Below are 14,630 nucleotides of genomic sequence, written 5' to 3'. Positions count from 1 at the left end.
GCTAGATGTGTTGCATCTAAACAGAGAGGGTCTCCTGGGTGAAGTGGCAATTGGTGGCCGTTTTGGCCATAATGACCATGAAGTAGGTGAGTTTAAAATCTTTGGTGATAGGAGGAAAAGTTCCACCAAAACTTCAACCCAACATATGGGGAGAGCAGACATCAGGCTAGTTACTAGTTTACTAAGGTCCCCTGGGAAAAAGGTTTTAAAAGTGTTGGGGTCCATCAGAGCTGGTTGCTTTTCAGGTACCACCTCATAACAACACCTCCTAAGAGCACAGGAACAGGCAATTCAAAATGTTTTAAGTCAAGCAGAAGGCTGTCTTGGTCGAGCAGAAGCCTTCTCTCAGAGCTTAGGTGGAAAAAGAAAGCGTATGGCCACTGGAAGTGAGGTCGAGTGACAGGGGAGGACAACAAAGATGCTGTTTGCCTTAGCAGGGAGAAAATTTGTGTGGCCAAAGCCCAACTAGAGTTGAAGCTGGCCAGTACAGTAAAGGACAATATATTTTTTTTTAATTATTATTATTTTTTTAATATGCTAAAAGCAAAAGCAGAATGTATTGATACATTACCTGATGAGGATGGTCACCTCATAAACAGGGACATGCACAAAGCAGAGACATTTAATGCCTTTTTTTGCCTCAGTCTTCAACACTGATAATGGGCTCAGACAGCCCAGGTGCCCTCATATGGACAACCATGTCTACAGTAAGGATAGACTTGCTGTTTATCATTCAAGTCCTGAAATTGTGCAGGACTTGCTGCTTCAGCAGGGAGCCTGATGGGATTCTTTCCACGATACTCAGAGAGCTGGATGAAGTTATTGTAAGACATCTCTCAATTATTTTTCAACAGTCTTGGGAATGTGAAGAGGTCTCAGTTGACTGGAAGCTGGCAGATGCTGTTCCAATTTTCAGGAAGGGCAAGAAAGAAGACCCTGGTAGTTACAGGCCTGTCAGTCTCACTTCAGTGCCTGGCAAATTTATGGAAAAGTTATATTGGGAGTTACTTAAAAACACCTGAAAGACAACACAGTTATTGGTAACAGCCAACACAAGTTCACAAGGGGAAGGTCCTGCTTATCAAACTTAATTTCATTTTATGACAAGGTTACCCAAAGGAAGTCAGTTGATGTAATCTTTTTGGATTTCAGCAAAACTTTCGATACAGTTTCTTAGAGTATCCTTCTGGACAAAATGTCCAGAACACACCTGTATAAATACATAATGTGATAGGTGAAAAATTGGCTGCTGGGTTGGGCTTAAAGGGTTATAGTAAATGGAGTTACATCAGGGTGGCAGCCTGTCACTGGTGGGGTTCTGCAGGACTCCATTTTAGGGCCAGTTCCCTTCAACGTTTTCATAAATGGCTTGGATGCAGTATTTGAAGTTATACTGAATAAGTTTGTGGATGAAAATAAATTGGGAATGAGCTGTATCCTCAAGGATAGAGAGGCCTTGCAGATAGATCTTTGCAAATCAGAGGGCCGGGCAGTCCCCAAAAATGTGAAGTTTAACAAGAGCGAGTCCCAAATTCTGCAACTGGGAAGGGACAACCCTGGAAATATGTACAGATTGGGGGAGAAGAGGCTGGAGAGCAGCCCTGCGGAGAGGGATCTGGAGGTTCTGGTTGATGGCAAGTTGAACATGAGCCAGCAGTGTGCCCTGGCAGCCAAAACAGCCAACCATACCCTGGGGAACATCAAGCACAGCATTGCTAGCCAGTCAAGGGAAACAATTGTCCTGCTCTGCTCTGATGCAGCCTCACCTCAAGTACTGTATGCAGTTTTGGGCACTACAGAAGGCCATAAAACTATTAGAGAGAGTCTAAAGGAGGGATACAAAGATGTCAAAAGGTCTAGAGGGCAAGACATATGAGAAGCAGCGGAAGTCACTTGAGAGGAGACTGAGGGGGAGGCCTCATGGCAGCTGCAGCTCCCTCATGAGGAGAGCAGAGGCGCAGGGACAGCGACAGGACCTGAGGGAACCGCATGGGGCTGGGACAGGGCTGGGTCAGGCTGGGTGTTAGGAAAACGTTCTTCACCAAAAGGCAGTCGAGCACTGGGACAGGCTCCCCAGGGGCCAGGTCACAGCACTAATCCTGCTGGAGTTCAAGAAGGGTGTGTACAATGCTCTCAGACACATGGTCTGATTTTTAGATGGTGCTGTGTGGAGCCAGGAGTTGGATTCAATTATCCTTGTGGGTCCCTTCCAACTCGAGATTTTCTATGATTCTATGAACTTTTTTATTGTATGTTTTCACATTTTTGCATCTCCTTAACAATGATAGTGAAGTGTAACATTTATAAGAAACAAGTTTATGGAAAGGAATTAAAGGGGCAATTAAATCGACCTTATGGGTGTTTTCTTACATGGTGGATTTTTTTTTACCTGATCATAGGTTTCTGAAGAAACACTCCATCACCGCAGTGAGGAAGAAGAGTCTTTCCAGGGAATGGAGCCCTATCTTGTGCGGAGATTATCAACCCGTAACATCCAGCTTCCCCCTCTGGCTTTCAGGCAGCTAGAACAGGCAGACTGGGATAAAAAGAATGATACTGAAACTATTCCAAGACCTACAACTCTTCCACTGAGGATTCCTCCTCTGATTGCCATTACATCTGCAGAGTCCAGCAGGTAAGGTCCAGGAATTTCTTTTTGATTTTACGTTTTCACTGGTAAGTGCAGGACAGTAGATGCTTTTTCTAGGATAGAAGATTATTTTCGGTGTTCCTTTAATAAATATATGAAAGTCTATTTTTTTTTTTTTTTTTTGAGAGATAAATACAATGTCATTTAGTAAGGTTCAAAGAGAGGTTGGTGTTTTGATTTTATTCTTTTTTTTGTTTGTTTTCTATCCATGGAGGGAAGATTGGTCTGAGATCTGGAAGGAAAGTAAGTGTAGAGGCAAGGGTAACAGCTCACATTGCTCGTCTTTCTGGATTTCAGGATATTGGTCTTTGAAACTTGAATTGTATGTGGGATGCCCCGTATAAACTGTGAAATACCCAGGAGATACTGGAGAGATTTTGTTACCTCTAGGAACACCAAATGAAAAAAAATGTGTATGCGCCTGATGTGGTAGAAAGCCAGATAGCAGAGTGAAAAATAAATACTTACAGCCTATGAAAAAGTCTAGGTGATTGTTGATTTGTAGAGACTGCAATTGTTCGTGAGGCTGGATTCAAATGTGCATTAGAAAGACAGTTTAATGGCTATTCAAATAAATAAACTCAAAACATACTGGTTATTATGGATAGCTATCTGCTGTACTCAGAGATTGATATCCTCTGAGAGGCCTCTCTGCATCTAAGAATGTTGTGGGCATTAGAGACATTAGAGATAACTTTGTACTCTGCTTATGGCTTCCATTCCTGTGGTTGATAGAATTTGTTTTGAAACTGGACAAAGCAACATTTATCCACGAGTAAGTTTATTTCTGAGAGTAGCAGAGAAACAGCAGATCTATAGACTATTGAATGAAGGTGCCGGGCTGTTTAAACAAACAGACGAAGCAAAACTGAAGACAACAGCAGAAGCAATTATAATTTTGATGTTTCTTGGTAATATACAATCTTTAGCTCTTATGATTCTTTCTTAGCTAAAGAGCAATTATGCTGTTACAGGAAGAATATTATTTAGGAAATTAAATTTCTCTGGATGTTTAGAACCATTTTTCAGTTGTTAGCTCTCTCAAGCAGCTCTGCATTTCCCATTTACGTGCTCGTAATGCCAGCAAAACAGCTGGGAAAAGCCATCCTCTTATCAAGGCTTTTCGTCTGCATGAAACTATACAAATTTAGGGGACCTGTTCTGTCTGTGGATATACAGCTTACCTCCATCATCTTTGAATGCGTGGAAATAAGCAGTTGAGAACTGGAAACCAAAATGAGGGTAGGAGACAGGAGGATTCAGTTTTCAGCGAGTAGGTGAAAGTGGAACAGCTATTAAGTCCTAGAAATTGATTTTAAGAAGGAAGAATTTCACTGTTAAAGACATTGTAAATTACAAATACGTATTTCTAGAGGAAGACAATTAAAATACCCAAAGATGGCAATATGAAGCATCTTGTACTGTGATTTAAGTACCTGGAATGTATAAAACTAAAACCAGTGATAGTGGATTTAGTTTTAAAAATAAAATATGTATTCTATTCCTAAACACACATATGAACTCTCACACTCTATTTTTCTTTCTTTTTATTTTTATGAAGTCTCAGGATTGTTTCTGTTTTTAGCTTTATATAGATATGAACTACACTAATTGAAATTAAACAGGTTATTTAAAAACAAAACACAGCAGAATAGATGAAAACAAAAAAGTAAATATCCAGAAATGTTTTTCTCAGTCTTTCACACTTCGTAAATATGTACTCTTTCTTAAGGGGAGGCATCACAGTGACTGTCATTCCTTTAACCCTTCTAATTTTTTTCTACACTTTAGGGTGTTATTGCACCTGATTCTGATTTTTTTTCATCCAGGTTTAACAGAGAGACTAATAAAGATTATCATTAAGATGAAGGATTCACGTCTTATATTTTCACATGTAAATTTCATGTGTAAGATTGCTAACATGATTGCTAACATTTGAAACTCATTTGTTTGAAAAATCATTTATAAGAAAACTCAGATCTTACCTCCTTTATAAGAAACATTTTAAAGACAGTTTACTTTCCTCTGTATTTATTTTGCCCAGTAGTCACAGCTTCAGCTTTGATCATAATACAAATACTTGCTTGAATAAGTTTGATAAAATAAATTTTATTTCTTCTTTCAGATATTTGGATTTAGAAGGGCAATTGGTCTAATATGTGTTTAAAAATTGTATTGATTTGTCCACTGTTGGGGGATTTTTATTGTACCCCTTGAAGCAAAATAGATACACTTTCGCTTAAATATAAGGAGACAAGTAATCTGCAAAGGTGCATCATGAGTGATTCCTAATGTGCACTTTCCCCAGCACCAATCCTGTGAGCACAGGCCTCAGGCAGTGTTGGGTTCACCACCTAGCAGGAGGTAGCCTCTGATCACCCACATTCCATGATTGCTACAAAACAATGCTATGGCATTTCTTATCTCATCAACAAGGGAAATTCCACTCCTATGTGGAGTCCCTCTGTCTGTCCTTGTTTCCAGCCACTTTAACTCATTCTGCAGTTATGCCTTCTTCCCTTCCATGCCAGATCCTTCCTTGGTCATGAGTTGCCACTGCTGAGCAGTTAAAATTTGAATTTCTCCTTCATCACCTGCAAAACTTCATGATATATGATGAAAGACTCTTCAATCACTTTTCTTATAGAATAAGAAAAGTTCTTTTTGCATTGTGTAACTCAGAAGAAGAGGTAGATTAGTAAAAGATAGGATAGGATACAGATATTCCTGTCTGAACCACCATTAGTTGGACTCTGAAATGCAATGACATATATACATGGGCCACTCTAAATCTGAGAAACATAGTTGCCTCCTTTAGTGCAACTTACGGCCATTTCTTCTTGTCTTACCAGTTGGTGCTTGGGAGAAGAGACTGATCATTTCACTAAGGTAATTGTAGCAAATGATAAGGTCTCCCCTGAGCCTCCTTTTCTCCAAGCTAAACAACCCCAGCTCCCTCAGCCACTCCTTGTAAGACTTGTCCTCTAGACACTTCACCAGCTTTGTTGCCCTTCTTTGATCACACTCCAGCACCTCAATGTCCTTCTCGTAGTGAGGGGCCCAAAACTGAACATAGTGCTTGAGGTGTGGTCTCCCCAGAGCTGAGTACAGGAGCACAATCAGCTCCCTAGTGATTCCCTCATTTCCTGACAGCCACACTATTTATTTTTGATACAAGCCAGGATGCTGTTGGCCTTCTTGGCCACCTGGGCACATTGCTGGCAATCATTTATGAATAGTCCTGGCTAAATTGACCAGTTTTGGTTGTATTTTTATCAGTGATCTTGATGAGGGGATTTAGTGCAGCCTCAGCATGCTTCCAGATGACACACTAGGTTGGGCAGGACTGTTGATCTGGTTGAGGCTAGGAAGGTCCTGCAGAGGGATCTTGATAGGCTAGATTGATGGGCCATGTCCAGTTGTATGGCATTCAACAGGGCCAAATGCTGGGTACAACACTTGGAATACCCCTTACAGCGGTACAGGCTTGGGGAACAGTGGCTGGAAAGCTGTCTGGCAGAAAAGGACGAGGGGGTGCTGGTCAATTGCCCGATGGACACAAGACAGCTGTGTGTCCGGCTGGCCAAGAGAGCCAGCAGCCTCCTGGCCTGCACCAGAACCAATCTGGCCAGCAGAACTAGGGAAGGGATTTTCCCTCTGTACTCTGTCCTGGTGAGACAGATGTCATCTTAAGCACTGTGTTCATCTTGGGTCCCTCACTACAAGCAGGACATTTTGTTGCTGGAACACACAAAGAGAAGAGCAACAAAGCTGCTGAAGGTCCTCAGCAACAAGGCCTATGAGGAGAGGCTCAGGGAACTGGGGTTGTTTAGCTTGGAGAAGAGGAGGCTGAGGGGACACCTCATCACCCTCTACAGCTACCCAAAGAGGTTGCAGTGAGGATGGTGTAGATCTCTTTTCTCAGGTGAGAAGTGATAGGACATGGTGAAATGGCCACAAGTTGCTCTAGAGGAGGTTTAGATTGGATATCAGGAAGAATTAATTCACAAAAAGGATTGTTAGACGTTGGAAAAGATTGCCTGGGGAAGTGATGGAGTCACCATCCCTGGAGTTACTTAAAAGATGTGTGTATAAGGCACTTAGGGATATGGTTTAGTGATGGACTTGTCAGTGTTAGATTGATGGTTGGTGTTGATGATCTTAACGGTATTTCTAACCTGATTCTATGCTTTTACTATTTACCTATTATTTGCTAAAACATAATTTGTGAGAGATTATTATAATTGTTTAACATAAGATTTATTTTAAATTGCTTTAATATTGTGAATATACAACTGAAAGTGTATGTATTAGTGTGTTCATGAAGCTCTTGGGAGCTGCAAGAATGATGTATGAAATAGCTGATCTTTGAAGTGTCTTTTCTGCAGTGTTCCTTCTCCCCTGATATATTTTTGTTCCTTAAATTAAGCTCATGGTGGGGATAGATTAGATAGGCACTGTACTGCTTAAAAACTCTTTTTTTTTTTTTTTTTTTTTTAAGAAGAAATCAAAACTCTCTGCACTGGGAATCAGACCCAAACTTGATATAAAACTATATGATTTTTTTTTTTCTTTCTGCCATTTAGAGATGCACTTCTAATTTGTAATTACAGCGGATTGTGAACCAACCATTACACTTTTTAATATCTGGTTTTGAGAGGAAATATTAGAAAGATGTTATTAGCATCATCAGTGTAAGTTTGATACTATAGCTGCACAGACTAATGGTCCTAATTTCAAACAAAATGCATCTTAATGCCTTCCGCTTGATTGCGTCGTCTGTACCCTCTCAGAGCAATAATTCAAAGATTAGATTTTGTCTTCTGTACTCAAGGTAAGAAGTTAAAAAAAATAAAAATGCTAAAGAACTGACATGTGGGAATCCTAACCCATAAGTTTGCAGTTATTTACCTACTATACCAGGTAAGTATTTTTTTAAAACAATAACTTTGTTATTGTTTTAAGGAACAGAGTGTTATAGAGAGATGATAAAAGTAGATCGGACCTTAGAAGTGTAATGTAATTACACTTAATAAAAATACAAGCTGGGGAAAATCTGGTCGTCAGATTTATTTATTTGCAACTTAGTATGGTAGTGTATGTAGTGAAAATAAGTGGGAACTATGGTTTACACAGTGCTGAAATAGGAAACAAACAACAACAACAAAAACAAACAAACTATTTCATTTGTTTTTGAGCTTAGAATCCCTGAGTTCCTCTCTGGGCTGCCAAGCTGTAACTCTTCTTAGGCAGCTTCTCATAACTCTAGGCTGTTTTCAACAGTGGCTGTGTTCCCTGACTCACCTGCCAGTTAAGAATAGTGAATAATAGCACAATAATTCTTAGCACTTCCATTGCACATATCTTTATTTTAAAACCATTATAAGCAATAGCTAATCTTCATGTTGCTTTCAGGAGATCAGGTAGTGATCTGGTAATTTTATCTTCATTTTATGTATAGGAAAACTTGTGCACAAAGGGACGGTGCAACTGGCCAAGGCTACAGAGCAAACCAGTAACAAAGCTCTGAACAGAAACTCAAAAGCTCTGTTCCTGTTTGTTGTCTAGCTTTTACTACCTGCCACAGTGCTGCAAATGGAGCTTGTGGAAAAAACAAAAGCCTCAAGGTTACCTCAAACTTCAGAAATAATATGTCAAGGAAAATTTTACTGATTTTTTTCAGAGGAGGTGTTTAATTGTTATTAGTGGAAGTTAAACATCTAACTGTTGTTATGCATCTGAACTCACATTAAACCTAGAGTTGTATCACACTGACTCAGTCTTGTAGAACTCTGATGGCAGTGTCTGTTACAAACAAAAGCATAATAAATTAGTGTGGAAAGTAAACTGAGTCAGCATTTAAGCTCAGTTCTAACGTGGGGAAGAATCAGTGGGAAGTTGTGAGGCCAAGTGAATGTTTGAAGCCATCATGTTTTGTGGTATCCAAGCCTTGACTTCTGAGAGTCTTTTGTTCTGGTGACTAGTGTCATCAATGCAGCTATGTGTATTCCAAAGTCATTTTGGAGACTTAAAAACAATTGTGTTTGTCAAGATTTGCATCAACTAGGTGCTAGAGAGAAATAAGAAAAAGGGCTGGTATCATACCAGAATGCTTGCGTAAGTCATTCTTAATACATGTGGAAGATCTCACACTCATCTCCAGCGCTCCCAACCCCCAAAGAAAAAGATTATTTTAAGCTATGCCTAGCATTATGCAGATACTCTAGAACTGATGTACTGGTAGACTGTGGAGGACAGCAGGTACTGCCTTCAGTCCATCATTGGCCAGGCTGAAATCCTTTTTAGAATTCAGAATTTTGATTAGAAAATGTGGTTACTCTTTCAAATAGGCATTTTAATTTTTTTTCTAATGATTAAAACCATCTATTTTGTCTATCTATTACCAGTCAGAAGAATTGATTACCCCACTATACCCACCATTGGTGCGGCCTCCCCTCACATACAGTGTACAGTTTTAGGTTCCACAATATAAGAAGGATATAAAATTATTGAATTGTGTCCAAAGGAGGGCAACAAAGATGGTGAAAGGACTAGAGGGATTGACTTAGGAAGAGTGGTAAAGGATACTGGGTTTATTCAGCTTACAGAAGAGGAGACTGAGGATCAACTTCATTGTTGTCTACAACTTCGTCATGTGGGGGAGCAGAGACAGAGATGCTGATCTCCCTCATGACCAGTAATAGGATGCAAGGCAATCACTTAAAGCTGCATCAGGGGAAGTTCAGATTGAATATTAGGTAAAGGTTCTTCACCAAGAGGGTGGTTGAGCACTAGAATAGGCCCCAAGCCTGTTGGTGTTCAAGAAGCATTTGAACAACACTGTCAGATATGTGGTTTAACTTTTAGGTTGCCCTGTGTAGAGTCAGAAGCTGAATTCAATGGTCCTGGTGGGTCTCCTCCAGCTTTTCATATTCTATGAAAATGTCTAAAACTCAGAGCCTGAAGTCTGAAACTTATAGCTCCCTTTGACTGCTAGGTTATATAATTAGCAGATAAAGTTTGAGATAAACTTTTAAAAAGTCAGGTAAGAACACATAGTACTCTGAGGTGAGGTTATTTTTGCCTTTGCTGAACTTTATATGTTTCAAGTCATAACATCCTTACAGTTTTCCAATGTCCAGTGAATGGCAGCCCTCCAGTGTGTCAAATACTTGTACCATTCTGGTATCATCTACAAACGTGCTTGGCATGCATGAAATCTTTCTGTCCTGGTATATGATAAAGTTGTCAGTCTTGTCTCCAGAACTGACTCCCGAGGAACTCTGTTCTTACCTAGCTGCTGCTTTTATTTGGAGCCACTGCCCATTATCATTTGAATTTGATGGTCCAACCAGTTTTTTGTCTGCCTTGTGGACCTGTTCATCTGGTCCATATCTTTCCAGCTTATCTACAAGGTTTCAGTGAAAGACTGTAAAAAACTTTGCAGCTGCTGTCTTGTCTTTAACAAAGACAGGAATTAATGAAAGATAATCAGGTTCATCACATGTGATTTGCCCTTTGTGAATTTATGCTGACTATTCCTAACCCCTCCTTGTCCTTTATATGCTTGGAGGTGACTTCCAAGAGGAGTGGCTCAATATTTCTCTCAGGGTCTGAGATGAGTTTGGGACAGTCTGTAGTTCCCTGGGTTGTCTTCTTCTCCCTTCTAAAGATGGTTTTGCCATTAGACCTTTTCAGATAACTGAGGACCTCCACTGAGCGCTTGAACTTTTGAAAGATGATAAATAGAACACGGCTTCACAATGACACCGACCAACTTCGTCAGCACCATTGGATACCTCCCACCTGGTCTCAGGAACTTGAACATGAACAGTTTACTTAAGCAGAATCTAACTTGATCTATCCCTACAGGGGGTTGTACCCTCTACTCCCTCAAATGTCCCTCTAGTGAAGGTGACCTGGAAGGCCTAAGAGCAGACCTTGCCAGTACAGTAGGGCAAAGAAGGGTCTGAGTACTTCATCCATGTCTTTCATTACTTTATCACCTGCTCTGTTTAGCAGCAGGCCCACATTTTCTTTTGTTTTCTTTTTGTTTTTCAAGTACTTATTTTGTTACCCCTTGTCCTGGTTTCTGTTAGGACAAAGTTTATTTTCTTCCTAGTAGCTGGTAGGGTGCTATGTTTTGGCATAGGATGAGAAGAGTGCTGATAACATGCTGATGTTTTAATTGTTGCAAAGCACTGCTTAGACCAAACCAAGGATGTTTCAGCTTCTCACTCTCTCCTGCCAACGAGCAGGCTGGGGGTACAGCAAGAGCTGGGAGGGGACAGACCCAGAACAGCTGACCCAAACTGGCCAAAGGGGTATTCCATACCATATGGGGTCATGCTAAACAATATATAGGGGTGGCTAGATGGGGTGGGGGCGGACTGCTCGGGGTTAGACTGGACATCGATCAGCAGGTGGTGAGCAATGCATTATGCATCACTTGTTTAGTACGCGTTATTAGTAGTAGTACTTTTATCATCATCATCATCATTATTGTTATTAACATTTTTTTGTCCTAATAAACTGTCTTTATCTCAACTCACAGGCTTCACTTTCCATTTCTCTCCCCCATCCCAGAGAGGGAGGGGGGAGGGTGAGCGAACGGCTGTGTGGTGTTTAGCTGCCGGCCGGGTTAAACCACAACACCCTTCATCTCCAGCTGAGCATTGACTTTACTAATTGTATTCCTGAAAAGCCAACTGATACTTCCATTTTCCTCCTTGGGAATTTGTGTCTACTTGTATCTCCTGTACTTCTGCTTTTTGTATCTCAGCTCAGTCAGAAGTTTGCTGTTCAGCCAATTTGGCATCCTGCTGTTGTTTTTGAGCCTTTAATCACAGTTTATCCAGCATACTACAGGAAGGTGAGTCACTGGCTTGTAGAAAGAGCTGACTATGTAGGATTTTTATGATAAAATATTATTTTAATTTTCAATTATTATTTAATTCATAATAGATTTGTTAATTTGACTAGACTCTCTTCTCTGCTTTTGCATTTGTATAATTCGGTGCTGATGTATGTTAAAGAGAGTAAGAGTGTTTTCTTTTTTTCATAGCTGATTTGACTGTTAGTTTAGAGACTGATCATTTTCTGAGTGATCTCTTTAAATCATTTTTCCTGATGATTCTTCCTAGTCTAATGTTTTCATTCACATGTTGCTCACTTATCTGCTTAGTTGCTTATTGTTGCCAAGGCCTACAGCTGCAATGGCTCACTCTGCAGGGAAAGCTTGAAAAATAAAAGGTTGCCTCTAATTACAATTGGCCAAAGTTGCAGTGAGATAGGGGAATGCAGGGAATTCATTAAGATCAGCTTTACTTTCTGTACTCTAAGTGGAGGAGATTAAGAGGTTTATACTCTGCAGGTACTGTCTCTTTTTGAGCAGTTAACTAGAATAATATTGTATTTATTAAAACATTTCTTTGGGCAATCAGCCAAACCCAAGGCCACGTGCAATGTTTGATACAGTATTGGAAATGCAATGTAAAAGGAAATCCTTAACAAAATAATGTCTTAATGTGTACTTTTCATCATGTCATAGATATGTCAATTTAGAGATGATAGAAGAAATAAAAATAGTTTATTCAATTAGACGGATATGCAGAGTTTTCCTTACAAGGATTTTTTAATGTTGGAAATTGTCTGTTTAGATTACATTCAATGTTAAGAGATATTTTGAGGTCTTCATAATCTACATTTCAATGATCCCTACCACAGTGCTTCAAAAATACAAAAAAGAAATGTACTGGACTCTCACAGGCACATAAAGCTGAGGGAAAGATGGGAATCACTTGCAGAGGTGAATTCAGCCAGCAGCTGTAGGTGAATCCTGCCTTTAGGATAATTCCATCCAAGCCATTTTAGCTAGCTATAGAACAATGAGAATACAGAGCCCAGCAGCTCAAAGCCACCTCCCATGGTTGTGCACAGAATGTTGCTTAGCATCTGAGGAGCTGATGTAAGTGTGATGGAGAGAGAATCAAAGTAGAAACATATTAATTTTGAGCATTTACATGACCCAATCTTTCTACAGTTGTGTGTGCATAGTCACTGTTCTATCATTTCTATTGAAGCAAATTACCAGTGATGTATTTCCTCACAGGTTCCTCCTCTAAACAAGAGGCAAAGGATCTGGCCTATGGTGTAAAACAAGTTGTTTTCAGCATATTCCTTGCCTCTCTTGCGTCAGATCCTGTGTGGAGACAAGTTTTTTATTACACAACCTAACAATTGGTACACAAGATTGCTAATAAAATCTGATGCTACTTTATAGCCTCAATATATTTATAACTTAAAGCATACCTGGCTAAGGAAATAATCTGAAAAGGAAGTTGTTGGATGTTAGTTTACTTGGGAAGGTGTGCCTTCTTAAGCCTGTCAGCTATGCATGCCCTGTTCTTTCTATTTCTATAAGGTATCTGCTTGTGGCCAGCACAGGCTACAGGATGTGCTCCAAAAAAGATAAGATTCTTGGTCTAGCTAAGTATGGCCATTCTGAGGTAAAATAGATTGGAAGAGTTAGTGGTTTTTGTTTGTTGGTTGGTTTGTTTGTTTGTTTTCTAGATCAGTTATTTGTTCATAATATGCAGTTCTTCACCTTGATTATGCAGAATTTTCATCTGAGTTCAGACCATTAGTAACTGTAACTTTAATAATGAAGATACACTTGTACATAAGCATATGCACAGTAATGCCTTCATTTGTTTTATACCTTATGGCTTAAAATATCAGAAAATTCAATTACAAATGTACATAAGGTATTGCTAGGTAGGATGTACATAAGGTATTGCTAGGTAGGCATATCACAACAACAAAAGTATATAATTCTTCATTTGATCATATATTTGCATGAAGAGTTTGTTTTCTTTTTTATTTATTTTTGATGTTACACAGAAGTGATCTGCAACATATTTTCCACAAACACGGTATAATGTTAATTATTGCTGACATAAGGCATATATAGAAAGACACAGATAAGATTCTCCTCTTTAAGGTTAATATTAAAAAAAATGATCATTTATGGTTTTTTTTTTTCTCATATTTTCCTGTTGAGACTAATGTATGAGACTAAATTGTGTGATTACAAATTAAGTTAATACACATTTGTATCTTTTGAATGTATTTCCAGTAACATTTCATATTATTAGCACATGATACAGTTAATGCAGATTCCAAATCTCACTTGGAATTTGAACATGTAACACTTTTTTGGGCTGCTGAGTAAAAGATTATAAAATGTCACGTCCAAATATATATAAAATATTTAATATAGTGCTGATAAGACCTTGTGTTTGCAGAATTACACACTGTTGGAATAGAATGAATGTTTTATATTGCAACAGTTTATGCTGCAAAATGTTATTTCATTAAATGAGGCACAGTTTTTACTGAAACTTTATTTGGAGGAAAAAGTACTCTCTATTCTTACAGATGGAACTTTGGTGTAGAAAGATAAAAAAAAAAGTCAGAGAGATGAAAATTAATAGTATTCCAGACTGGAACACAGAAGAATCAATGGGATTTTCTGGAAACAAGACAAAGTTGATTTATTCATGGTTGTAATCAAAATGATATGTTGAAATCATCAAGCATAGAAAGTGATTTCCCCATATATAATTTACATCAAGTGTACTATTTTTTTCTGTTTCTACTGTAAGCCATCTCTGCTTCTTTTAAACATCCTAGTTATAGTTCTCCCTTTGACTTTACATGTAAATGAAGGCTAGACAGTAGTCCTGTGAAATGTAAACAGATCAGAGCCTCTTGATACTCAAATATACAATAATTTTTGCTTTCCTTAAAATAATCTTCTTTAAAAGCAATAACATCTATAAAATGAAGATAGCAGGAAAGGACTTTAAAATTAGCTTGCAAAATTATATAGGCAAATTAATTTTTAGTTCTTGTTACAGCAAAGAAAATAAAATAGTGAAGTAATGAAAGGCTGTAATTCTGGTTTTACCTCTTTCCC

General features: G+C 38.9%; 1 protein-coding gene across 3 annotated transcripts in view; it reads left to right on the top strand.

Annotated features, from left to right (window-relative positions):
• The window catches only part of PDE4D (phosphodiesterase 4D), a 674,141-nt gene that overhangs the window by 220,749 nt on the left and 438,762 nt on the right, over positions 1 to 14,630 (top strand). For all 3 annotated transcript variants that reach the window (XM_038170325.2, XM_072031125.1, XM_072031126.1), the window contains one exon: positions 2,400 to 2,635. In XM_038170325.2, the coding sequence (XP_038026253.1) occupies positions 2,400 to 2,635 (236 nt within the window). The remainder of the gene's footprint in view (positions 1 to 2,399; positions 2,636 to 14,630) is intronic.

This window comes from Anas platyrhynchos, chromosome Z (genome assembly GCF_047663525.1).
Source record: "Anas platyrhynchos isolate ZD024472 breed Pekin duck chromosome Z, IASCAAS_PekinDuck_T2T, whole genome shotgun sequence".
In the NCBI taxonomy this organism is placed as follows: domain Eukaryota; kingdom Metazoa; phylum Chordata; class Aves; order Anseriformes; family Anatidae; genus Anas; species Anas platyrhynchos.
This window is presented reverse-complemented; position numbering and strand designations above follow the sequence as displayed.